Source organism: Cydia amplana, chromosome 14, assembly GCF_948474715.1.
Source record: "Cydia amplana chromosome 14, ilCydAmpl1.1, whole genome shotgun sequence".
NCBI lineage: Eukaryota > Metazoa > Arthropoda > Insecta > Lepidoptera > Tortricidae > Cydia > Cydia amplana.
The window spans coordinates 7,593,569-7,620,878 of record NC_086082.1 but is presented as its reverse complement, the minus strand read 5'-3'; the positions used below and the strand labels follow the sequence as shown (position 1 = coordinate 7,620,878).

At 40.6% G+C, this 27,310-nt stretch overlaps 2 protein-coding genes across 3 annotated transcripts; one reads left to right on the top strand and one right to left on the bottom strand.

Moving 5' to 3' along the window:
* Nucleotides 1–1,030: 1,030 nt before the first annotated feature.
* LOC134654005 (succinate dehydrogenase [ubiquinone] flavoprotein subunit, mitochondrial) lies at nt 1,031–23,102 on the bottom strand. Of its 2 annotated transcripts, XM_063509374.1 has the most exons (13): nt 22,928–23,094; nt 22,245–22,503; nt 21,481–21,554; nt 18,364–18,539; nt 17,320–17,472; nt 15,150–15,307; nt 13,962–14,126; nt 12,273–12,472; nt 10,870–11,067; nt 10,289–10,433; nt 4,454–4,689; nt 3,622–3,788; nt 1,031–1,561 (listed from the first exon to the last, which is right to left on the bottom strand). In XM_063509374.1, the coding sequence occupies exons 1-12, from the start codon at nt 22,973–22,975 to the stop codon at nt 3,633–3,635; spliced, it is 1,968 nt and encodes a 655-aa protein (XP_063365444.1). In that variant the 5' UTR covers nt 22,976–23,094; the 3' UTR covers nt 1,031–1,561; nt 3,622–3,632. The 2 variants fall into 2 exon arrangements, with proteins under 2 accessions (XP_063365444.1, XP_063365443.1); XM_063509373.1 differs by lacking the exons at nt 1,031–1,561; nt 3,622–3,788; nt 4,454–4,689 and having other exon boundaries at nt 10,294–10,433; nt 12,101–12,472; nt 22,928–23,102.
* A 369-nt stretch (nt 23,103–23,471) lies between these two features.
* LOC134654003 (transcription initiation factor TFIID subunit 11) lies at nt 23,472–26,468 on the top strand. Its single transcript, XM_063509372.1, has 5 exons — nt 23,472–23,582; nt 23,761–23,865; nt 24,776–25,238; nt 25,507–25,691; nt 26,305–26,468. The coding sequence occupies exons 1-5, from the start codon at nt 23,531–23,533 to the stop codon at nt 26,436–26,438; spliced, it is 939 nt and encodes a 312-aa protein (XP_063365442.1). The 5' UTR covers nt 23,472–23,530; the 3' UTR covers nt 26,439–26,468.
* Nucleotides 26,469–27,310: the final 842 nt, after the last annotated feature.

The following is a 27,310-nucleotide window of genomic DNA, read 5'->3' as shown; positions in this document are numbered from 1 at the left end:
AATTAAATGCGCATATATCAATGTAATTTTTTAAATATTTACGAGTACTACCGTATTTATTTCAGGGTTCATGTTTGTTTTATCTTGATATGATTCGCCTCGGTTTAGTACCTTAATTTGTTCGTGAGTTTTTTTTATTCGATATTGAGAGTTAGTGAGTTAACTGCTCAAAATAAGGTAAGTTACGGATAGGTACAGTCAAGTGTAAAAATATAGGTGCACTAATCATACTCAAAAATATTTCCCATAGCACTTACGTTTACGTCAGCGAATTAAGAAATGTGAAATACATTTGAGTAAGTTGTCTACACCCATATTTTTACACTTGACTGTACGAAAGTTTGGTATATGTAGTTACTTTCGCATTCATAAAGCGAGTACCTACGTTTAATTGTAGTTACTAACTACCTACCTAACTACAAAGGTTTTCGCGTAGGTATATAAAATATACGCATTCATTAGAATAAGAATGTCATGCTCGTTCCTCTTTCTCAGAGTATAATAGGGCAAAGGCCGGCCTGTACGCTTCACTGGATCGATAAGTTTAAGGTGACTACTCGTCTAACCCCAGATTCGTAGATACTTGGAAAGTGTAGGTATTGTTGGGGCCCCTGTATCGGATGCTAGTTTTCCTCTTGTATAACTTGGATTTTATCTATAGTCGTTACATAAAATCACGAGTTCGTAATAATCATTATTACTATTATTTTTATGTCTTTTCGTTTTAATATTTTTAGTTTATTGTAATTGGAATTAACCTTTTCGCCGCTATTGACTTGATTCAGTCACACTTCAGATTCATTAGTAGGTAGGTACCTACTATTGAGCTTCGAGGAGGCTTCAACTCACGACCTTCGACATTTTGTACCAATTTAAAGTAAATAACATTTTTTGGTCATTCTACGTCATTTTTTCGTCGTCGTATTTTTAGGTCATATTTTTAGGTCTTCGTACGTCAATGAACCATCGTCTTCTCTTCTATCTAGGAGTGGGTTAATTATTCAATAATAGAGAAAAATGAAACCAGTACTGAAAGGTGTATCAATTAATAAACGTATATTTTTATTTGTACACTTAACTTCTAAAAATCATCATTTCATTGGTTGTCACGGTCGTCACCTTCAATAATTACAATAGAATGAATTTCATGAGGTATTGATAAATGGTATGGGTAAAAGTATCGTTCGTCGGTACTTAAAAGCAACACTAAAATATCGCTTATCATATTTATCATATTAAGTACCTGGTGCTGCTGAGTCCATCGAAACATCGAAAAAATAAATGCTGAACTATCAAAACATTCAAAAATATACACTAAGTTGCTGGCGTGAGAGAGGCAAATACGTATTTGGTAACAAACTATCTGGCACTGATTTTGTACGCTGCATTAAGATTAGTTGAAGTTAGTACTATTTTACGGAGTATTCTTGTTGAAAAGTTATAACTTAAGCAGTCTACGCTAAAATAAATAACGATATAAATAATGGTTGAAATGAACACTATACGCGCGGCGGCCGATGAATACTGTTTTTCTCAGTCAGCACCCGTGAGGAGAGATAGCCTGCAACACAAACAAAAAACTTTAATAAATGAGTGCAAAATTAGCATGATTACAACAGCGAGGCGTTTATAAATCCCCCGGGCTTGCCAATACGTAAACATTCCAATTAGGTCGCCCACACACAATGCGCTGCTAGAAAAAACGTTATTTTAGTGGAAGTAGATAATAATTTTCATTCTAATTTTCTTTTTTATTCAAGCCAACAATCGGCGATTAATGGTAAAGGCGAAAACAACACCAGGATGGTTGTAGGTGATAGTCACAACTAGGAATTACGCTCAACTTCTTAATTCTTAACTTTAGGAAACTTTTGAACCTTTGCTACACATTCCTTTGAAATAAGACAAATGTACCTATAATATACACATTTAATTATCAAGGTCCTATAGAAATAAATGATATGAACCTAGTACCTAACTATAGTAACCGATAAAAGCTAAATCTAACTATTAGTAGCCAATAACTTTGGAAGCATAAGAATAAGCTAATAGATATGTTTCCATTGTAAACTGAACAGGCTATAAGAAACAACACAAAATTGAACCCTTTCACTTTGAAATCAAGTTCAAAATCAATGTGGGAAAGTATTCCCTCTGCCTTAAGAATGCTTAATTGTCAGTTTAAACAAATTTAAGGAAAATTTTATCATGGATGTAATTGTTTTAAATTCGGTTAGATAAGGCGACACAAAATGGTCCTTTATAGCACATTAGCACATAATTAAGTTTTGAATGTTTTTTATTGTTGCGTCATTTTATGTCAGCCAGTTCATTAAACCTCGTAAAATCATGGAAAGTATTATGTTAGGTACCAAGTAAATATAATATTTCCCGTAGCTCTAGCTCAGTGGTTCCTAACCTTTTCAGTCCGGTCACCCCTATGACTAACTAGGGAACCTGATTTTACCCCTCCTCCCAATGGTTATAAAAAATAAAACGTGTACGTTTGTTGTATTGTTATATTAGGTTAGCTTACTTACCCCCGTAAAATACCAGTTTTACCCCCACGGGGGTAATTACCCCCAGGTTACGAACCACTGCTCTAGCTAATGAAAATCACCGACTAATAAGGTACACATCTTTAGACTCGAAACACAATATTAACCGGGACGATTCTAATGAGCCTAAGCTGAATAAGTTTGCGGTATGTAATGAGACAATTATTTAGGTACATATTATACAGCAATTTAAATAAATTGCTTGTAATAAGGTTATCAAATATCTCTACAGTAGCTAATTTAGTTGTTATAACAACAATTACTGTTGTCTGGGTACATAGAGACTACTGCTACATATAAGTAAACATTTTTATCTTTTTATACGATAGTAATACAATCTTTGTTACCGCATATCAGTAGTAGGAATTGTTGACACAAAAGTCTATGCAACTCGTAAACATGTGTACAATTGGCACAACATTTCTTAAGATTTATGTTATTCATTACCAAGTTGTTTATTTGGAAATAAACATCATATATGTACGTATTTTGCGTCACAAATAATATAGGTACCAATCAATCAAATTAGCTACTTGCTCTTTTTGAATTTTTAAAACGATTTGTTACTAAGATCCGTTTAATCCAACTCTGTACTCACTTTGACAGAACAAACAAAACATTGTTATTATTACATTTTCATCCTTATTTTAACTTGTTCACTCATTCTCCAACCAACTCGATCGTCATGACAGCGCGAAGAGATTTCGAAGAAATATTGTCAAATTTCTTCCTTCTTAAATGTCTTTAGGATGACATTTCCACTTTCAGTCATTGCAAATGCCATGCATAGTTCACCTATTCCTTCCCTGTTGCATGGAAATGTCTTTATACGATTTTTTGCACATTGTGCAAGGTTTTTGACAGAGAGGTAAGCTACTGAAAGGCTACTCCAGTAACTGTCAAGCCACATTGATTTTGCAATAAAATGTCAACTTTAACCGTCAATTTTTTGAGTCTACATCTTATTGCAAAATGAATGTGGGTTGACACATTTTTACTAAACACCATCCAGTTATCTATGGTCTAAGTTGCTGGATCGCTGTAGGACATCACTCAAACTCACCTAAATTTAACCTAGTAGGTCCTAATGACCGGCGGCACGGTCTTGCACTCGCCCTGGTCGAGCGTTTTGTCTATTACAGGCCGGTACGAAAGTTTGGTCGCGCCTGTCGCGGCGTCTGTTTCCGCTAGTGTGTGCTTGCGCCAGTGCTGCTCGAATGTTAGCTTCGTCTGTTAGGGAAGAGATTACACGTAAATTAGTGCTGGTGGAAATATTTATCTTGCTCATAAAAACCGGCGGGTTTCTGTTTTTCAACATACAACTTGAACAAACTTCAATTTAGACTTATAAACTTTATTAATAGACAAAGAAACAGTAAAGAAATAATGTATCACAAAGCAACTTATTAACATTCAATTTTTTATTTATTTAATCTCTACGCCTTGATAGTTTCACAAAAGGTAATACATTACTAAAGAGTAATTGCATTATTTTTATTTTTTCTGGCACTAAGATAGGCTGAATTAAGCCTTTAAGACAATAGTGTCAATTTTACATTTATGTATTTTTTTAAACTACGAGTTCAGCGCTAATAAAAGATAAGATAAAAGATAGTTTATTCAAGTAGGCATAATAACAATGCGCTTATGAACGTCAAATAAAGCTAGGTAGACCGGCTCCAACCCTACACCTCTGCCCCGAGAAGATTTCAATCCCCCCTCAATTGAAGGAGGGTATCTCAATATCGGACCGGCAACAAACTCGGCGGGACACATCTTTTCAAAAAAAATTACATCTTATCAACTCTTATCTTATCAAATAATATCAACACTAAACTGGCAATGGATGCCTTATGTCTTTCTAATAAGGTTTAAAATTGGACTATGGTACCGACCTGTCCCTCCAAAGGCTTGGAGTAGTCGTATTCGTCGCGCCTGGTCTTGAAGTCCTCGCGCGCGTGCGCGCCGCGCGACTCCTCCCGCACCAGCGCGCCCTCCACGATCTGCACCGAGTTGATGAGCAGGTTCTGCAGCTCCAGGGTCTCGATTAGGTCGCTGTTCCATATCAGCGAGCGATCGGATACTTTCACGTCCTTGATTTGCTTGTAGATCTCGTGGATTTGCTTGTGGCCTGAAATATTGGCCGGGTTGAGTGGTTTGACGACCGGTCTGGCCTAGTGGGTAGTGACCCGGCCTGCTAAGCCGATGGTCCTGGGTTCGAATCCCGGTAAGGGCATTTATTTGTGTGATAAACACTAATATTTGTTCCGGAGTCATGGATGTTTTCTATGTATATAAGTATGTATTTATCTATATAAGTATGTATATCGTCGCCTAGCACCCATAGTACAAGCTTTGCTTAGTTTGGGGCTAGGTTGATCTGTGTAAGATATCCCCCAATATTTATTTATTTATTTAATGTGTTTGGTTTTAGGCCAACAGTTGTTTTTCGTACCTAATTACGTTTTGCTACAATTTTATTGGAAGTTTTACAATTATGTATGCTACGTAAATTAAATCCGCTATCTAAGTAAAAAGAGTTAAAAATGTTTTATCATTATGGGAGGTGTTCAATGTATTATGTATATTATGTAGGTATTAAAGATTTTATGATTATTGTGAAGTTTCGTGACCATATCAGGATTGTAAATACATAGTAAGTTAGTAATCATTTATTGTCAGATTGTGCATGTCAGTTTACAGACTAACAGACATATAAGAATAAGGGCGCGTGTACACGGTGCCGCCTCCGCGCCGCCGCCACACCTTCGCGCTATGTACATGAGACGCGTAAAGCCCGCCGGCGCGCCGCCGCCGCACCTTCGCGCTAAGTACACGAGACACGTATAGCGCGCCGCCGCCGCGGGTTTTACGAGTCTCGTGTACATAGCGCGAAGGTGCGGCGGCGGCGCGGAGGCGGCACCGCGTACACGCGCCCTAACTAAAGAGCCAAAGAAATGTTTTAATTATTTCCTAAGCAGGCCAATCTAAACACATTGTCCGAAACCCCATATTACGTAAATCTCTACAATGTAAATCAATATTTATGTTAATTTAGTAGAAGTACCAATTTTATTGCATAGCGTGCTTACATAAATCAATGGTATCAGCTTATGCAATATTTTACGGCCGACATTGGAATGCCTGTTAAACACATATAAATATATAAATAAATATATTAAAATTTATTCCAATCAAATCAAAACAAATAAAATTGTATTAGTAAATTTAAAATGTATTCCAATCAAATCAAAACAAATAAAATTGTATTAGTAAAAGCTAAGTAATTAGTTAATATTCCCAATATTAAGTTTATATTATTTTCTTCTTAGACAACAATATTGTTGTTACTTATATTAAATTTGTTAATTAAGTTCTAAGCCTTAGATAATATGGAAGAGCGGTGTCTTCTGTTACAAGTATTTTATACTTACTAGAAGACTCCAACCTTTACAACTGTACCTTTGTTAACAAATAAACATTTTTCATTTTTTTCATTTTCATTTTTTTCATATAAAACTCACATAAACATGGTACTTGCGACACGTTTCTATCGATGACGATTGCCGTATATGTATGTACTTTGAAATTGTAGACATATCATCGTTGTGCATGTAACAAGTACCTATTATCCCTTTAATTCAGTTTATTTAACATTAAATATAACATTATAATGTAATACAAATTTATTTATAATAATATGGTTGATATTGTATAATATGGTAAAGAACCCACACCGAATTGACGAGTCGGTACAATCATAGGTATCTTATCTTTTTTCTGATCTTATTAGTTATACCTACGATAAAAAAATCAAGTACCTACTTAGTATTAAAATTAAAAACAAACATGTAAATCGTATATGTAGATTGTATAATGTATGTACGATCATTATCAAACAAATACATATGCAACGCTTGATAAAATGAGCAGTGACGCGTCCACATATTATGCATTTAACTATTGCATTTATTGTTAAAACAAACGCTAGCTAGTTTAGCCGTGAAACGATATACATATTTAACTTTTAAACAACGTAGATGGAGCAATGATGCCCTTAATTTAGGGCACGACCTTCATCGAAATTTAATACGCTTACGCACTACGCACGAATCTACGCACATTGATATGAACAATATCTTATAAGTATTAGAAACCATATTTTTCCACATGTTGTATTAAAGTAATTATTTTTTAGACTCAAAAATGTCCTATACTGTGTATATTGTAAGTACATACATTACATAAGTACATTATTTTTATTTAATTATAAAACTATCATAGCCACAATAAATATTAGTGAAGAAATACGTACGGCACAATAGTAAGTGTTTAAAGAAAGTTATTCATACTAAAAATACACACGTGTAGAAGATTTATCAGGAACCGCCAATAAGTAAGTAGAGTCTCAATAAATCTTTACACGAAATTGTACAACAGGTTCAAGAATATAACAGAACATTCCAAAGCTTTACTTTAGCACAATAGGCCTCATTGTTTCTGAGGGATCATCATAAAAAAAGGTAAACCATTTATGTCAGAAGCAGAAACAATTGAAACATTTAAGTTCGTCTTTGCCGGCCACACGCTGCCGACCAAAAAACTCGTTTTTTCTCTACCATAAAGCTTTTTTTGTCGACAACTACCAGATTTTGTAGCATAAAAATTTCAAGGGTACCAACGGACTGTCTAATTTTTATGCACATGTTTTAGCTGTAACCTTTCTATTGAGAGCGAGTTAGAATAATAAATTGACTATTGGGATACAAGTTGAGACTGTAAGGTTATGGACAGAGAGTCTATTTTTGAGTTATCTTTGGCGCGCGTGGTATTTCTATACAAGGAAGATCCCTGGGTGTTGCATTTGGGTGTATTCACAATTCCACATGTGCGTGCTCTTGATTTATGACAATCGTCCATTATTAGTGCGCCTTTTGATTATAAAGTACACAATGGAAAAGGGGCGTTATTCTTAACCGTGCCGTCAGAATTACAAATTGGTATTTGCAGAATAAGTTTTCGATTTAACTTTGGTGACATAGCGCTATAACCAAAGCTCGGCGGGGGTGAGCTATTTACCTTATAATTTGACATGTCTGTATGAGCTCTGGCTATAACTCTTTTATTGGCGTTGGCCTAAATTGTTAGGGGTTAGTTTAATGGGGTTAACTTATACTTCTGTAATTGAGATACCGTCGATAGACTCTGGCAAGCCAACTTTGTCAGTAGAAAAAGTCGCGAAATTCTAAATTTGTATAGGACTGATATTTCGCGCCCACGTTTTTCAATTTCGATCAGATCGGGGAAATCCTGAAGAAAGGCCTGGCCCCTATTTCACCAAGCTGACAGGTACGACAATTGTCAAAAAAATGACAAACCTTTGTTTCACCACGCCGACATTTGTCAGTGACATATGTCGAGTGACAATTGTCAAGTGACAGGTGACAGATGACAATTTCGTAAATTGTTTTGTATAGAACTTCATATAAACATGACAGGTAGTTTGGTACAATTGTCCATATTAAATTTAATGACAATTATTTTGTGAAACAAAAGTAATGTTTACTAGTCGACATATTTATCAATTCTTCACAAGAGATCGTAAATTGCTTTCGATGTGCCGTGTTCTCATCACTAACATGATATTGATTGAGATCCCATCTGTGTCCCGACCCCATCTAATGCAGCGTATACCTACATTATTTGTTGACAAGGCGTCAAAGCATTATTTTTTGTTTGTTTTAAGTAATTTTTTCTGCAAATGCAAAGTCAGTGACGTCAAAGTAGGAATCTAACAACGATAACGGGGTTTGCTAACAACGAAAACACTACAATTGTCACCCAAACCTGACACAGCTCCGATCTCATGTCAAGAATTACCGACAAATTGACAAATATGTCGACTTATAAAAACTACTCTTGTTCCACCAAATCATTGTCATTAAATGAAAGATGGACAATTGTAACTAAATGCCTGTCATGTTTATAAGCACTTCTATACAAAAACAGTTTACGAAGTTGTCACTTGTCACCTGTCACTTGACAATTGTCACTCGACATATGTCACTGACAAATGTCGGCATGGTGAAATAGGGGCCTGGTCAAGAGCGTGTATGAGGAATGTTATGAAAGTAACGGAAGCGAAAGAGGTATGTCAGGATCGTAGCAAGTGGAAATCCGTGGTCTCTGCCTACCCCTCCGGGAAATTAGGCGTGATTATATGTATGTTTTTCAAATTTGCCGTCATTTTCTACTGACAAAGCATATTGCCAGAAATGAGTACCTATATTGTATTCATTATGACTTCACCTGTTTACCTACATATACATATTAACATTTTGTTTAAAATAAACAAACACGTAATCATCATTAGCGGGAGGAGGAGATATTGGAGCTCTGAGAACCTCATTCACAACCAGGAACACAAACAGTTACAAATTTATTTTGCATGGCGCAGGTCCGCGGTGGAGATGCTGTCTCAGTCATAGTTGTGGACACGGCATCCGTCCCTGTCGCACTCGTTAGTGTACTCACCCTCCTCGAGCGTGCTCTTCTGCCGGAACACGGCGGCGTTCTTCTGCATGCACTTCTGCATCCTCAGGCGCAGGTCCGCGGTGGAGATGCTGTCTCAGCCATAGTTGTGGACACGGCATCCGTCCCTGTCGCACTCGTTAGTGTACTCACCCTCCTCGAGCGTGCTCTTCTGCCGGAACACGGCGGCGTTCTTCTGTATGCACTTCTGCATCCTCAGGCGCAGGTCCGCGGTGGAGATGCTGTCTCAGTCATAGTTGTGGGCACGGCATCCGTCCCTGTCGCACTCGTTAGTGTACTCACCCTCCTCGAGCGTGCTCTTCTGCCGGAACACGGCGGCGTTCTTCTGCATGCACTTCTGCATCCTCAGGCGCAGGTCCGCGGCGGAGATGCTGCCTCAGTCATAGTTGTGGACACGGCATCCGTCCCTGTCGCACTCGTTAGTGTACTCACCCTCCTCGAGCGTGCTCTTCTGCCGGAACACGGCGGCGTTCTTCTGCATGCACTTCTGCATCTTCAGGCGCAGGTCCGCGGTGGAGATGCTGCCTCAGTCATAGTTGTGGACACGGCATCCGTCCCTGTCGCACTCGTTAGTGTACTCACCCTCCTCGAGCGTGCTCTTCTGCCGGAACACGGCGGCGTTCTTCTGCATGTACTTCTGCATCTTCAGGCGCAGGTCCGCGGTGGAGATGCTCTCAGTCATAGTTGTGGACACGGCATCCGTCCCTGTCGCACTCGTTAGTGTACTCACCCTCCTCGAGCGTGCTCTTCTGCCGGAACACGGCGGCGTTCTTCTGCATGCACTTCTGCATCTTCAGGCGCAGGTCCGCGGTGGAGATGCTGTCTCAGTCATAGTTGTGGACACGGCATCCGTCCCTGTCGCACTCGTTAGTGTACTCACCCTCCTCGAGGGTGCTCTTCTGCCGGAACACGGCGGCGTTCTTCTGCATGCACTTCTGCATCTTCAGGCGCAGGTCCGCGGTGGAGATGCTCTCAGTCATAGTTGTGGACACGGCATCCGTCCCTGTCGCACTCGTTAGTGTACTCACCCTCCTCGAGCGTGCTCTTCTGCTGGAACACGGCGGCGTTCTTCTGCATGCACTTCTGCATCTTCAGGCGCAGGTCCGCGGTGGAGATGCTGTCTCAGTCATAGTTGTGGACACGGCATCCGTCCCTGTCGCACTCGTTAGTGTACTCACCCTCCTCGAGCGTGCTCTTCTGCCGGAACACGGCGGCGTTCTTCTGCATGCACTTCTGCATCTTCAGGCGCAGGTCCGCGGTGGAAATGCTGCCGTCTGCGTAGCGGATCTTGTCCAAGTTGGCAACGCTGGCTTCACCAGTTGTCTGAAAAATTTGTGCCATGTAATACCTATTTTGACACGATGTTTTACATTTGCGATTTAGTGACTTATGCTATGCGTGTTTACTTATATGAAGTATCAAGGACAGCCAAGGACTTGTCTTGTTTATTTATTTATTGAGGGACTAAAATGTAATATGTATGAGTTTCTATAAAAAAAAAGCCCTTGATGTATATCGGCGTGTATCACCCTATTTACCCTACAACAATTTATCGAACATGTGTAAGATACATTGTTTCGTCACTGCAATTAATCGGTACGTTATGGTTAAAGATAAAATCGTAGTGGGCCGTGGCCCGCTTTCTCGAAGCCATTCCCTCACATCACATCTGCGTCGATGCGATGCGGATGTTGAAAATCATGCGGAAGTTCCGCGGTTGCGGATGCGGATATTCGCAACATCCCTGCTCGTTACTCACGTCCTTGAGCGGCGCCTGCGCGTCGCCGGGGCGGGAGGTGTCGGCGACGGTGATGGCGCAGGCGCGGCCGAACACCACGATGTCGAGCAGCGAGTTGGCGCCGAGCCGGTTGGCGCCGTGCACCGACGCGCACGACGCCTCGCCGGCCGCGTATAGCCCGGGCACCACCTTGTCCTGCCCGTTGTAGTGGCTGATCACCTGACCAAACAAAAATTATGTTGTAAAGTCGCCGTCATTAGAACTTACGAACTATGTAAACAAACCGCCATATTGAAATTGTCTCTGAATGATGAATTTACTAGTGATGGGCAAGACTCTTACTTACTACTTTACTAATGTCAAACCGTATCGAGTAATAAAATAACAAAATTAAAAAACAAGTAGTTACTTATTTTTAATTTGTTTAATCACGATCAGAAGACAAATTGGTACTTAAGAATGATGTATTGATGTATTTTACAACCGCGGCGGTAGGTACAGAGCGTGAGTTGGGTAGTGTGTAACGGGTTTATATCATAAACTTTAGTCACAACACTACCCATCATAGACAATTGTAGAATTTAAAAGAAACAAAAACGTCATTCCATCAGGTCCTAATAACCTAACTTATGAAACCATTTTAAACTTTTAATTAAATATCCAAGATACAGTTATATATGTATGTATTTTACGGAACGGACCGTTTCAATAGTGTATATGTGTATAGTTTGAATTGTGTTTGATGGGGTAGTGTGAAAATTCAAGGAGAAACAGTCACAAAACAAAGTTACATTGTTTGTTTACATAGTTCGCAAGTTCTAATGACGGCAACTTTAGAATGAATACATATCTAGAACCAAAAGCACGGACTGAGCAAGTAGACGTCATTATGAATAACATTAGCCTCCGCTTGCGACCACGTCCGCATAGAAGTTCAAGGTCCTACCTGTAGTCGCTCAGTATTTAAACAACTGTAATTATTTTATACAGTATAAATATAGATGATGAATAGCCTAAAATTAGAGACTGACTACATATGGAACTTTTCAGTTCTCAAGTCTCTAAACTCGATGAAAACACGATAAATGCCGCACAAAAGCAATTAAAAATTACATAGAATGGCAACTAAAGTGTGAATATAATTGTAAGTCTCAAAAGTTTAGTTTTACTGTTACAAGTTACTGCGTACGTGGTGGTTTATTTGGCGGTCTCAACTGATCAGAGTGTAACTTGTCTCAGACAGACTACAGACCTGTCCGCGGTAGTTGGTGGGCGTGCCTCCCATGTTGTAGTGCACTGTGGGGAGCACGGGGATGGGTTCCTTGGTGACGTCGACGCCGGCGAAGATCATGGCGGTCTCGGAGATGCCGGGGAGGCGCTGCTTCAGCTGGTCGGGCGCAGGCGGTGTGAGACAGACTACAGACCTGTCCGCGGTAGTTGGTGGGCGTGCCTCCCATGTTGTAGTGCACTGTGGGCAGCACGGGGATGGGTTCCTTGGTGACGTCGACGCCGGCGAAGATCATGGCGGTCTCGGAGATGCCGGGCAGGCGTTGCTTTAGCTGGTCGGGCGGCAGGTGGTGCAGTTGCAGGTGCACGTGGTCCTTCTCGGGACCGCATCCGCGCCCTGGAGACAAGTATGTATATTCAACATGTTATATAGAAAGCCATTCAGTGCAACCTTTGAGACATTTTGATGCCCTACGAATTTATAGATCATGGTGCCCTTTTCTCACCGGGCTTAATCTTATCCACCAGATTCCATGGCCCGCTGTGACGTAAACCGAATACTTAAGGACCCTTCAAGTCAATAGCAGATGCTGCCTTGCAACAACACCTGCTGCTGGTGCCGTCTGTTTAGCGGGGAATGATAATGTCAAGTTTGCTTTAAATGTACATAATTGTCTTTTAGTTTTAAGACCAGTTAATCTATGTTTCTTCCTAAATCCTTTGTGTACTATAAATATTTTTTACTTTTTTTTTTTTACCGATTCAGGTTGAAAATAGCAGAACATTCAACACGGTGACGGTGACATGCGTGCGTGAGCGCGTGTGTCAACCAACTGGCTGGCTTTTGTACCGCCGGCGGAACGAGATTCGTAGGCATAAATCCGAGCTCGCGCGCAGAGTTCCATAGGCCTAATTCAACCTGAATCATTAAACTTAACATTATCAGTTATCAATTAGCGCCAATAAACAGGTCCCGAGTGATAATGTAAAAGATTCCAAGCTCATGAAACACCAGCCCTTTGCGTTCACGAGTTACCCTCGCCGCCGCAGCCACTGATCCTCGTGAATGAACTGAGGGGCTACCGCGAAAACCGAAATTCGCAAATTGGGGGGATCTTTCTCTTTTACTCCAATGAAGGCGTAATTAGAGTGACAGAGAAAAAACTTGCGAACTTCGATTTTTGCGGTTATAGCCCTGGTTCTTACCATAGACTAGGAATCCTTAAGGAGTTTAGAGCAATTATGTCATGAAACCGATGCTGCCAAAAATACTGGGGTGCGGGGGACGAGGTGAGTCCCGTGCCGTGATTGGTCCGTTCAAAGACACGGACGTCACACAAAGACACTTTGACTCGAAGATGGAGTAATACTACCGTATATTTGTGGCAGAGGGTATTTGTGTACAGGTTTTTAAAAAAAGGTCGGCAACGCGCATGTAACACCTCTGGAGTTGCAGGCGTCCATAGGCTACGGTGACTGCTTACCATCAGGCGGCCCGTATGCTTGTTTGCCACCTATGTGGTATAAAAAAAAAAGAGGGGGTAGCGCTACTATGCTCAGTCTGGATATAGAGAAATAAAGACAAGAGTGCTCACTCCATACATCAGTTCAGACTATTAATTTCAGTGTCTACATCTAGCATCGAGTAGCGGAACTATCAGTACTGCTACTTGACAATAGATGTAGCACCGACCGGAAAGTCTTATCTCAACAGCATAAGAGTTTCCGGTCGGTGCTACATCTATTGTCAAGTAGCAGTACTGATAGTTCCGCTACTCGATGCTAGATGCTAATAGTCTTTTTGGTACTAAAACTGATGTATGGAGTGAGCACTCTATGTATTTTTTTCTCTATGGTCTGGAGGATGTCTTGTCTGTGGTTCTTACCTTCCATGATCTCAACAGTCATGGCGCGAGACACGACGTCGCGGCTGGCTAAGTCCTTGGCGACGGGCGCGTATCGCTCCATGAATCTTTCGCCCTTAGCGTTCACAAGGAAACCGCCTTCACCGCGGCAGCCCTCAGTTATCAGGCAGCCGGCCCCATAAATGCCTGCAAATTTTATTCGATTATCATCACTACATAGTATAAAACAAAGACGCTTCCCGCTGTCTGTCTGTCCCTATGTATGCTTAGATCTCAGTGTTGTTAATAACGCTTATTTTTAGGCTTAAAGACTCGAGCCCTCAAGACTCGACTATATTTGAGAATTGTATTTATTTATTTATGTAATTTATTTTACGAGTATGGATGTAAGGAATCGTCTTTGCCGCCTTTGAGGCGTTAAGCCTCGAGAGTCTTTAAGCCTCAAAATGAGCGTTATTCACAACACTATTAGATCTTTAAAACTACGCAACGGATTTTGATGCGGTTTTTTTTTAATAGATAGTGTTTTTTTAATAGAAGGTTTATGTATAATTTGTTAACCCGTGCGAAGCCGAGGTGGGTCACTAGTTTACTTATAAAACATTCTACTATTTTCGAAAAGAGAAATAAGTACATGGTAAATATTTGGAAATCTTGATTTTTTTCAACGGTTAAAAACCATCCAGTAACTAATCAATAATCTAGTTAAAGGTATAAGAAAAAGCTACAAATGAAAACCCTAATAATATTCCCATACGTATAGAACAATTACGAACAAATACGTACGAAAAAATTACTGTACTGTACATCAGATGAGGTCCTAGTCTCCTAGTAACAGTAATTTCCGCTACCCAAAGGTTGTCTGGAAGAGATTGCTTTTTGTTAGCGATAAGACCGCCTGTTGTTTACCTCTGCTCGTGTTTCTGTTTTACTTTTATATTGTTTTCTTTTATTAAGGTGTGCAATAAAGAGTATTTGTATTTGTAAAATGTGTGTTGTTGCAGCAAACAAATAAACGATTTATCTCTTTCGTCAGGTGACAAGCAAAAGTCACTAATTACTATAAAATATTTAAACAAAAATCAACCTTCTTTTCGTACTAATATGGTTCACTATGGCTATGAACTTGTGGTGGTACTTAGTGACTTTTGTTTGTCAACTGACGATATCTATTGTATTGTATTGTAACAGGATTTGAATGGAAGGTACCTGTGGGGTGGAACTGCACGAACTCCATGTCCTCGTTCTGCAGGCCGGCTCGGGCCGCCATGGCCGTGCCGTCGCCGGTGCACGTGTGCGCGGACGTGCAGCTGAAGTACGAGCGGCCGGTGCCACCCGTCGCCAGGATCGTGTTCTTGGCTTGGAACCTGATAATAACAATAAAAACATAGTTATAGACTGGCCAGTCATTTTTGTCGCTATTTAAAAGACGCAAAATAAAAAAATTGCGATAAACTGCTAGCCACTTTGATAGATAGGTAGCTACTTTGGCTAGGCAATTCATGTTGTAACATCATGTCATTAAACTGGCAGCACCGAAAATTATTTTAAAACCCATTTGAATAACAGGTGGCAGGTGGCTTCTGGCCGAAGGGTGTCGTGTTTCGGAGGTTCCGGGGCAAACTGCCGAATCCGACACAGGAGCAGCCGATGCAACGGAGCCACGCTGTTTTATCGACTAAATAACTAGTGTTTAGTTTTAAGTTTATAAAATACATATGTATGTTAGTCTGTAAGGTATTTGTAATATGGGCCTTGTTGCCTGAATTAAATTTCTAAATAAATAAATAAATAACTAAAGGGGCCCACTGATTACCAGTCCGCCGAAAGGTATCGGCCTGTCAGTTGTTCAGAATTGTCAACTTTTTGTTCTAACTGACAGGCCAATACCGTCCGGCGGACTGTTAATCAGTGGGCCCCTTAACATTGCATCAGTACCTAAACCTAAAAAAACATTTTGTTCGTTAATCTGCCATGAGCAAGTGTTATCTTAATTTTAAGAATATTGTATGTAATTAAGTACTTACTTTTAATCGCTTGCTTTAAAAATTCACCGATATGAAGGCGTTATATAGGTAGTGTGTCGTCTTCCATTAGCAGGTCGTAGTGGACGGATTGGCCGTAGTGTATGTAGCAGGGAGTGGCCAGTTCTGAAGGGATTACCTGTGCAGTGTGCCGTCCTCGAGGTTGATGGCGATGCAGCCCTTGCACATGCCGTCTTTCATCAGCAGGTCCAACGCGAAGTACTCGCAGTCGTAGCGGAGGGATTGACCGTAGTGCATGTAGCAGGGAGTGGCCAGTTCTGAAGGGTTCACCTGTGCAGTGTGCCGTCCTCGAGGTTGATGGCGATGCAGCCCTTGCACACGCCGTCCTCATTCAGCAGGTCCAACGCGAAGTACTCGCAGTCGTAGCGGACGGATTGGCCGTAGTGCATGTAGCAGGAAGTGGCCAGTTCTGAAGGGTTCACCTGTGCAGTGTGCCGTCCTCGAGGTTGATGGCGATGCAGCCCTTGCAGACGCCATCCTCCATCAGCAGGTCCAACGCGAAGTACTCGCAGTCGTAGCGGAGGGATTGGCCGTAGTGCGTGTAGCAGGGAATGGCCAGTTCTGAAGGGTTCACCTGTGCAGTGTGCCGTCCTCGAGGTTGATGGCGATGCAGCCCTTGCAGACGCCATCCTCCATCAGCAGGTCCAACGCGAAGTACTCGCAGTCGTAGCGGAGGGATTGGCCGTAGTGCGTGTAGCAGGGAGTGGCCAGTTCTGAAGGGTTCACCTGTGCAGTGTGCCGTCCTCGAGGTTGATGGCGATGCAGCCCTTGCAGACGCCATCCTCCATCAGCAGGTCCAACGCGAAGTACTCGCAGTCGTAGCGGAGGGATTGGCCGTAGTGCGTGTAGCAGGGAGTGGCCAGTTCTGAAGGGTTCACCTGTGCAGTGTGCCGTCCTCGAGGTTGATGGCGATGCAGCCCTTGCAGACGCCATCCTCCATCAGCAGGTCCAACGCGAAGTACTCGCAGTCGTAGCGGAGGGATTGGCCGTAGTGCGTGTAGCAGGGAGTGGCCAGTTCTGAAGGGTTCACCTGTGCAGTGTGCCGTCCTCGAGGTTGATGGCGATGCAGCCCTTGCAGACGCCATCCTCCATCAGCAGGTCCAACGCGAAGTACTCGCAGTCGTAGCGGAGGGATTGGCCGTAGTGCGTGTAGCAGGGAGTGGCCAGTTCTGAAGGGTTCACCTGTGCAGTGTGCCGTCCTCGAGGTTGATGGCGATGCAGCCCTTGCAGACGCCATCCTCCATCAGCAGGTCCAACGCGAAGTACTCGCAGTCGTAGCGGAGGGATTGGCCGTAGTGCGTGTAGCAGGGAGTGGCCAGTTCTGAAGGGTTCACCTGTGCAGTGTGCCGTCCTCGAGGTTGATGGCGATGCAGCCCTTGCACATGCCGTCTTCCATCAGCAGGTCCAACGCGAAGTACTCGATGAAGTACTCGCAGTCGTAGCGGAGGGATTGGCCGTAGAGAGTATGTAGCAGGGAATGTCCAGTTCTGTAGTCAGAAATAAATAAAATTTAGCGTAAAATGTAATACACAGACTGATATAGATATTTTCATTTCTTAAAAGTTCTGTGACAGCTACCATTACACCATAGGTAGGTAATTTATGACTTCAAAATGTATTTTTTTATGAGCGACTGGCCGCCGAACGCTTGCTTGTAAATGCGGTCCTCAGGTATTTGCATAGACTAGGAATCCTCTAGACTGAGTTTAGAGCAATTATTTCATGAAACCGATGCTGCCAAAAATACGGGGGTGCGGGGGGACGAGGTGAGCGAATCCCTTGTCGTGATTGGTCCGTTCAAAGACATGGACCAATCACGGCACGGGATTGACTCGAAGATGGAGTAAAACTACCGTATAAGTGGCAGAGGGGGTAGCGTTACTATGCTCAGTCTAGAGGATGTCTTGTCTGTGAGTATTTGAGACAACGGCATTCATTAGTTTGACAGCTCAGTACTTGTAGCGCCTAATTGCAACTAAGCAGCTCTAGTCGGGTATAGATCACCTGTCCGCCACGGCGCAGCAGAGATGCGCCTGGCCGCCCTTGCCGAACTTGAGCGACTGGCCGCCGAACGCGCGCTGGTACATGCGGCCCTCAGGTATTTGAGACAGCGGCATTCTTTAGTTTGCCAGCTCAGTACTTGTAGCGCCTAATTGCAACTAAGCAGCTCTAGTCGGGTATAGATTACCTGTCCGCCACGGCGCAGCAGCGATGCGCCTGTCCGCCCTTGCCGAACTTGAGCGACTGGCCGCCGAACGCGCGCTGGTAGATGCGGCCCTCAGGTATTTGAGACAGCGGCATTCTTTAGTTTGCCAGCTCAGTACTTGTAGCGCCTAATTGCAACTAAGCAGCCCTGGTCGGTAATCGGTATAGATTACCTGTCCGCCACGGCGCAGCAGCGATGCGCCTGGCCGCCCTTGCCGAACTTGAGTGACTGGCCGCCGAACGCGCGCTGGTAAATACGGCCCTCTGGTGTTCGGGAAAACGGCATGCCGTAGTTGTCCAGCTCGATGACGGCGTGCGGCGCTTCGCGAGTCATGTAGTGGATAGCGTCCTGATAAATGATAATAGTTCAACAGATCGGCTGCGGAATAGGGATTTGGGGATCGTATATTTCTTTCAATTTAGCAATCCAATCCAAACAGTTTCACGAATATCAGTTTAGAATACTCGAGCTCCGAGGTTTTTGCATTTGTGGACTCCACCCAGCACCCATCACTACGGGTCCTAAATCGACGAGACGCCCTGAAATAGTCCTCGTGTATAAGCTAATGCGGGCCGACTCGGCACCACTCCGATCCAATCCCAAAAACCCGAATCTCTTTCGACTAGACCCGACTCTCGGCTAGAGGCTCTCGACGATTGTGTACAGTCGCCATCAGATATATCGGAGCGGCCAAGGCGCTCACAAATATCTGAACACGCCTCCATTGTCAGGGCGTTAGAGTGCGTGTTCAGATATTGTGAACACCTTGGCCGCTCCGATATATCTGATGGCGACTGTACAGCCAACATAAAATACATATATACAGTAGGTAACTCCGGCCATAGTTACAACACGTTTTGCTTTCGATGTCTTTATGTCACTATCCGCATTGTTTACAAAAGTATATCTAATCTCTGATTGTTGATAAAGTCAAATACGCAATGCGACGTATTTTAAAAAGCATTCAAAAGAGAATATGAAAGACAGAAATTTTTGCTATAGTTTGTCTTACGTGTATAATACGTGTATAAACGTAGGCTAATAGAACTATAAAAGCCAAAACTACGCTACGTTATTTCGTAATGGAACTCATATAGAAAGCAACTTCTTGGCCTAACTCTTCAATTTGTCAACTGTTATGGACTGGAAAGACAAGCCACATTCAAAAATTATGTAATATCTGATCACAGAAGAAGGACCGCATTTTGATATAGGTAAATAACTAAAGCTGTATAAACGCCAAACGACCTTGAATCAAAACATACAAAAGCAAGTATGTCGTTGCCGTGGTTGGTAATCACCAACTACTTATATCTACTTAGCTCCGCAAATTACTACACTTTACAATCATGTGCATCACGATCGTCCAATAAAAAACAAACGAATCGTGCATGCATGAAAGCAATTTAAAGCGTGAATGACTGTAGTTTAAGGAATTTGTGTTACAGCCTCACGGAGGGAGTATTACAGTGAAAATATATTTATAAAAATGTGTCGTAAATTCGTCAAGCATGGTGCGGCACAATTGGTGAGATTCAATAAAATAATGTAAGTAGCTATAAGTATAATCAATCATACACGTGGAAGCTTGGAACGTGGATTCGATTTTTTACAGTTTTTTGCTTGCAATGCAAACACATTGTCACGCAAGTAATAAGGGATGAACCGCTATAATCATTTTTCCATTTTCCTTCTTATGCCATTGACGTAAAGTTTAATGTTGTATAATATTTGCGCCATTGACTAAAGCGTTAGAGTTTACCGCATTTAGAATGCAAGATGTATGACAATTGAGAGCTATTGCATGACAATAGTTTGCGAGCATAGAAGGAAAAAGTTATTTTCTGAGAAACACCTGTAAATTGAACAAATAACTAGACTAGAGTTAAATTAGTAAAAACAACAGACATTCACAGCAAAAATAAGGCGTTACCTAATTGGGGTTAGCAAATTGATCAGCTTGAAATTATCCCGTGTGAAATTATACATGTCATACCTTGTGCTTTAAGTATAAATTTCCTCTAAATATTTTCAAAGTAGGTACATATGACTTTGTCACAAATTTAATTGACGGAGCGAGCGCGATGCGATGCGAGAGCAAAGTGTCTCTGTTTCAGTTTGGGCAAAAATGTTTGGCTGTTCTCCTCTACAGATCGCATTTTTCAACCGATACTCGAAAAAAATGTGAGTAGCTTCCATAATTATACGGTATTTTATTGTTGATTTAGTTTTTGCCTATTTTTCAAAATTATGGAGCCAAGGGGGTTGGCGAGGTCTAAAGCTCATATAGCCATATTTAATTTCAGTTTCTAATGTGATATGTGTGTGGTAGTGTGATGGATGTTCATAGGTATATATATTTATTACATTAAGCACTTTAAACATTATTTGCCAAATTATTTGCCACTAAATTATTTGCCAACTCATTACTAAACTATAACGTGCTACAAGACGACCTGAACAAAGTATGGTCTAAAGAATGGCTCATAAACCTGAATTCTACAAAATGTACTGTTCTGCACATAGGTAAAAATAACCCTCATCACACATATAATTTGGACAACACTCCCGTAAACGCTGTCAAGGTACAGACAGACCGATCTGGGCGTCAAAATCACTGAGGACCTAAAATGGGAAGAACATTATAACTACAATCGTTAAGAAAGCAAAGAGCCTTATCTACCTCATAAGAAAAGCTTTTGGGATTCTGACGCCAGATATGATGCTAAAAATTCACAAAACCTATGTTAGGCCTATATTGGAGTACGCATTTCAAGTGTGGAGCCCTTATTTTATCAAGGATATTGACATGTTGGAGAAGGTTCAACGTAGTTTCACCAAAAAACCGAAGAAACTCAAAAACATGTCCTATGAAGAAAGACTACACTTCCTAAAGCTCACAACCTTGAAGGAGCGTAGAGAGCGTGGAGATCTGATCGAGACATATAAAATACTAACCCAACACTATGATCTCAAAGACTTCCATAAGATGCTAGAACGCAATAATAACAACCGTTTGAGAGGTCATCAGTATAAGCTCGTGTCTCGCAGGTCCTACAATAATCCTCATAGACACTTCTTTAGCAACAGAGTGGTCAAAGCTTGGAACAAACTCCCAGAAGACGTAGTTGGCCCAAAGTGTCAATGAGTTCAAGAACAAATTAGATAAGCACAACGCAAATTCTACTCAGCACGGAAAACTCTGTTGATGACTCTGGATACAAGCATTATCAGTTATTTCAACTGCCTGCCTGCTTTATAAATAAATAAATAAATAAATATAATTTACCTGATCTCCCAGCCAATCTGAGCCCTTCACTGTGTCATACATATGCCAGAGCCAGCTATCTTCCTCCATATTACCTGAAAATAATAAAATTAAATCCAATTTAAAACATTGTTTAGAATATTTTGAATATACTTAGCCAATCTTTGCTGAAATATTATGAAAAACATTCTTAAAAATTATTATCACAAGAAGAACATTCCTGATGGAAATTTCTCAACAGACCCTGTAAGCCCTCAAAATTATAAAAAATAAATAAATGTAAAAAAACACTTAGGTACTCAAAGTGAAGACATCTTACAATTTATTAATTAATTATGCTGAAGTTCCTGAACATTATGCAAAACATTTTTGAAAACCTCTTGAAAAGGGACTACTAAAAATAGCAATTTAGACCTCCCCTTGATTTTAATATTGAGTCAATAACCTGTAAACTATACTTATATTTCATTTAATGACTTTAATCATTAGTATCATGACATTGATATAAACAAGTTTTTATCAATTAGGACTTCCTCTAAAACGAGCTACTTTCTCTCTATTAACTACGTACTTTCTAGAATCTACTTGAATAAAAAGGATGAAAAGTTTTAAGGTTCCATAGAAAAAATGTTAACCCAGCAGATATTTAGCAGCTGAGATCCCATTTGTACTTTAGATGATTTTTAGAGATAAAAAAAGATATTCACAAGAGTCATGCCTCTCAATGTCTGCTGAACACAATTATTATTCTGAAGTTACAGATTTTAGGCAAATAACACACATACCTAAAGCAGCATTGATCCCCCCCTGAGCTGCAACAGTGTGAGACCTTGTAGGGAACAGCTTGGTAACTACGGCAGTTTTGAACCCCTCCTGCACCAGACCGAAAGCCGCACGCAACCCAGCGCCTCCGGCTCCGATGACCAAGGCATCGTGCTTGTGGTCAACCACAGTATAGGCCTTGGTCACGTTTGTGTTTGATGAGCCACCATCTTTAGCAGCACCTCCCACTGTTAAGTGGAGTCTTCGGTATAAATATGATGCCTGCAACACAAATTATAGCTATGTGACTGTTCAATTACAACACTAAGTATAATAGTGTTTACTGTATCCGAATGTGTACATAGTGAGTAAGTTATTTTCATGAATATAATGGCTTCTTAATTAAAAAGCAATGCCACCGCTGGAAATTTAGAAAGTTATATGTTTGTTTACAAATATATCTTCCTAAAACATCCAGAATTCAAGAAAAATCCGGGAAACAATGGGATAACCTGGATAAAATCTTGATGTCAAACTAAACATATACGATGTTTAAATAGATGTAAAACAATTATAATATAAAGCAATTTTTAATACGTTGCGCAACTTTTAAGTATAAAATATTGAAGGTGGCCGATCAAAACATCTCCAGAGAATGTATTACATAACTTGTTTTCTTTTATGAGACACTTTTCTGGTGACTTACTAATGATGCAGGGCTTCGGGAAACGGCGGCTTTCATAATTGAACTCATGATGGAACTCTCTGTTCGCACCCTGAGATCAAATTCAATAAAAATACACTAGCGATCGAAGTTTTCTTTCGTGGAGATTATACTGTCAAACGCAGCTATCACATTGCTTGACCATTTTTTTTTTCAAATATATTGACGCAGATTCCTGTATATTAGCTACTTAAAAAGTTGCCATGCACTAAAATGTTTTCAGTTGTTCTACACGTCTAGCACATATTGCCGCACCTCGTGTAACTTCATATGTTGTCGCATTTAGTATATGAAGTCGCGCGAGTTGCGACAAGATGTGCTAGACGTGCTAAGTAAAGTTGGTTTTAAATTTCTGAAAGTAAAATACACCGCACTTGTGTCAACTGTCAAACCAAAGAGTAAAGTAAGTGTGTCAAACTATGAGATTTGCTGTCGCTGTCAGTGTCAGTGTGTGAGCAAAGCAAAGCAAATGCGAAAATAATTTTTACAAAGCTCTCGCAATTCTGGCATTTACTTTAAATTGCGAAATTTATAAAAAAATCTAGGGTCTGCTAGGGCTATATCGATTCAAATCAAACATTTGTCATGGCAGACAATCCTAGTAGCGATGCACTGTCGGATGCTGATAGGTTGAAAGGTAAATCTTAATAAGTGTTACATCTTGTTTAAAAAGGTATATTTTTGTTCATAAAACACTATCTTTGTATCTGGAATATAAATGAATGCGCAGAGCTGTTACTTAGATCTGCTCTGTACCGATTAAATACACAATTTCGGTGTAGAAACAGTATTCTTATCCGCATTTATTGTTACAGAGGACGAGCTAGCCCGAGAGCTGGAGCACAGTGACACAGATGAAGAAAATTCTCAAGAAATATCTCTAGAAATAGAGGAGAAGCTACTTAAAGATGAACCTGAATGTAAGACTTAGAATTATGCACAATTATACTTATAGAGTAGGGTTTCTCAAACTCATATACAGTAGAACCCGCTTAAGACGATTCCGAGGGGACCTAGCAAAAAAAGCGTCTTAAACGGGAAAGCGTATTAAACGTGAAGACCAAAATATATAATTGCGGTGATAAGGAGCGAATGAAATCTAAGTGTAGGTAGGTATAAGTTCACACGCGGTTAATTAATCTAGGAACACTAATAGGCTCAACTAGAAAGTCGTGGAGTAACTGACTGCAAATAGTGTCAATAAATCTGGGAGCGATAGCTTGCATTCCATGGTCCGTAACGGTCAAGCAGATGGCATTGCATTCTCACGCTGATAAGGACCCGACAAAGGATATTAGACAAAACAAAAAAAAACCTAAGGGAGGTAATAAACACATAAAAAATGTTGGCTAACGGCGTATTGCATTACAATACGACGGTTATGTCAATAACACAAACGTGCAGATGGTGCGTAACGGGACGGGTAAGTAATAATATAAGCGTATTAAGCGGGTCGCGAGTCGTATTAACCATGACAAAACGTATGAAAACACGCCTAAAGTTGCAGGGACCGGCGTATTATGCGGGAAATCGTATTAAACGTGATCGTATTAAGCGGGTTTTACTGTATAGGTACCACAAAAGTACTCTAATATGTACCTCAGATGAGACATAATTTCCCTGACTGCTGTAAACCTCTTTCTCGATTATTTGGCATCTGTTATATGCATCCTATACAATTATGCCTTAGGAATCTGTTTGCCCCACTGAGAAACCTTGATGTAGAATAAACAGACATTAGTTAAAAAAAATAGTAGTTTAGAATTTTTTATTGTAATATAAAATATAAATGAATAAAAATGTTATTTATACAGAACATTTCTATTACAGATACAACATTAGTGAACTATGAAGAGAGCATACAAAGTACAAATAAACCAGACAATGAAATCGTTGAGACATATTCTGAAAACTCACAAAGTGTGGAAACTATCCACCGAGCCGATGAGCTGGGTAACATCTACCTGGACAGCTCGGAAACCTACATAAACCCACAGGTTGATGATAGTATAACAGATACCACTGAGAATTATGATTCCTACATGTCCGAATACAGATTTGATAATGAAAATCAAACAATTGATAACACCACATTGGAAACAAGTGAAGCGAGGAATGAAACAAGTGAACAAGATGAGTTAAAAGATAGTATAGTGTTGCCAGATATGAATGATTTCCCGCCAAGTGAAGGCAATTATGACTCGCAAACGGCTGAAGATATGCTTATGAGTGAGCGAGAAAGGGAGAGGAAAAGCAAGAAGGAGTTAGAGGAAGAAGAAAGAGAAAAGATGCAGTAAGTTGTGCATGCTTACAAATTGAACTATGGTAGAAAACGGACGCTTTTATTGCTAACAAGCAATCTCTTCCAGACAACCTTCCAATTACAGACAACCTTCCAATACATTGACTATTTCAACCTAACATTATGATTATGAATTTCCACTCTCCAAGGAAATAATCACCAAAAGCAATCAAAATGCTTTCATACTTGTTAAATTGCTGGGATGCCGTATGCTTTACTTCGACTTTCAATAGTAACAAATACATATGTTTATTTTCAGAGTACTAGTCTCAAACTTTACTGAAGAGCAACTGGACCGATATGAGATGTACAGAAGAGCTGCGTTCCCTAAAGCTGCAGTGAAGCGCCTGATGCAGACCATCACGGGCTGTTCCGTTGGCCAGAATGTTGTCATTGCTATGTCTGGTATAGCAAAAGTATTTGTAGGAGAGGTGGTTGAAGAAGGTTGGTATGATCCAGATATATACATGTAAAGTAATGTATATTATAAATACTTTGTAAGTACCCCCCCTCAACTGTTAATATTTATAGCCTTAACTGGCCACCCTAAACAGAAAATGAATTCTATTCACCTATAAACAGAATTCATTTTAGTATAAGATGGCTAATTATGTTTATAGGTGAATGAAATTCATTTTTAGTTCAGGGTGGCCAGTTATTGGCGAATTACCCTATTTGTTTTACTACAGGGAACTTAATTGTATGCACTTACATTTATTTGGGGACAGGCAGACTGGTGAACATTATGAGTCCTATGGTAGCAGTACAGTCTTCCATTAATAGTTATTTCATTAACTGAGTAAATGGTCAAAGGATTATATTAGCAAAGGAGCTCTTAGAAACCTTTATCTATCTAATACCTTCAAATGAGCAATTCTTGTATATTTATTTATTTATTGGGGATCTCGGAAACGGCTCTAACGATTGCTATATGGGGGTTTTCGGGGGCGAAAAATCGATCTAGCTAGGTCTTATTTCTGGGTAAATGCTGATATGTTTTCCGATCAAAGCTCGGTCTCCCAGATATTGATTATTAATTCACCCATTCATTCTATAGCCCTGGAAGTATTGGAGACGTCTGGAGAATCAGGCCCGCTGCAGCCCAAGCACCTGCGGGAGGCGCTGCGCCGCCTGCGCATGAGGGGAGTCATTCCCTCGCGGAAGGTACACCGGAGTATGTTCAGGTCGTAACTTATAATATTCTTGTATATTCACTCCTAAGCAATATCTAGAGCAAATATGTACTCTAAATAAAAATTGGATAAATAATAGTAGTTTTAGGTAATGTAGAAATTTAACGACGCCGTATCAAACACAAAAGCTGTCACGCTGACGCCACGTCACCTAAGTGTCAAAACTGAAATTGAACTTTATGCATATGCACGTCGGTCTATGTTGCTCTACGGATATATATCATTGCCAATGACCGATATTACGCACCGCAGGTCCAACGCCAAAGACGGATTAATCGATCATAGACCACAGAGCAACATAGACCTAGGTGCATATGCATAAAGTTCAATTTCAGTTCTGAAACTTCGGTGACGTGGCGTCTGAGTGACAGTTTTTGTGTTTGACACGGCGTCGAAAAGGTTAAGCAAGATCTGTCAGATATCGAAATAGCTCTAGTAATTTTATCACTTAATCAATTAAAGTGATGTACGAGGGGCGTTCAAAATATTCTCGGTATTGATATCTTACAACCTCTTCTAAAATTTCTTTCGTTACTGGCCGCTAAGGTTTATTCATTGACATAAAAAAAAAGTATAATTCGAACCGAGATGTTCTTTTGTTTTTCTGCAATTGCTGAACAAACATGAACATCATGTGGGAATTGACAATGTTAACTAAATTAGAACATCGATGCGTGATAAAATTCTTGACAAAACATGGTAAAAATCAAAAAACCATAAAAGAGGAAATGGATTGTGTTTACCGTGAGTCTGCTCCTTCTTTATCTACCATTCAAAAGTGGTCAAGCGAGTTTAAACGTGGAAGGGAGAGTGTTGAAGACGACCCTAGACCTGGCCGGCCTGTAGTACCTACTTCACAAGAAAATATTG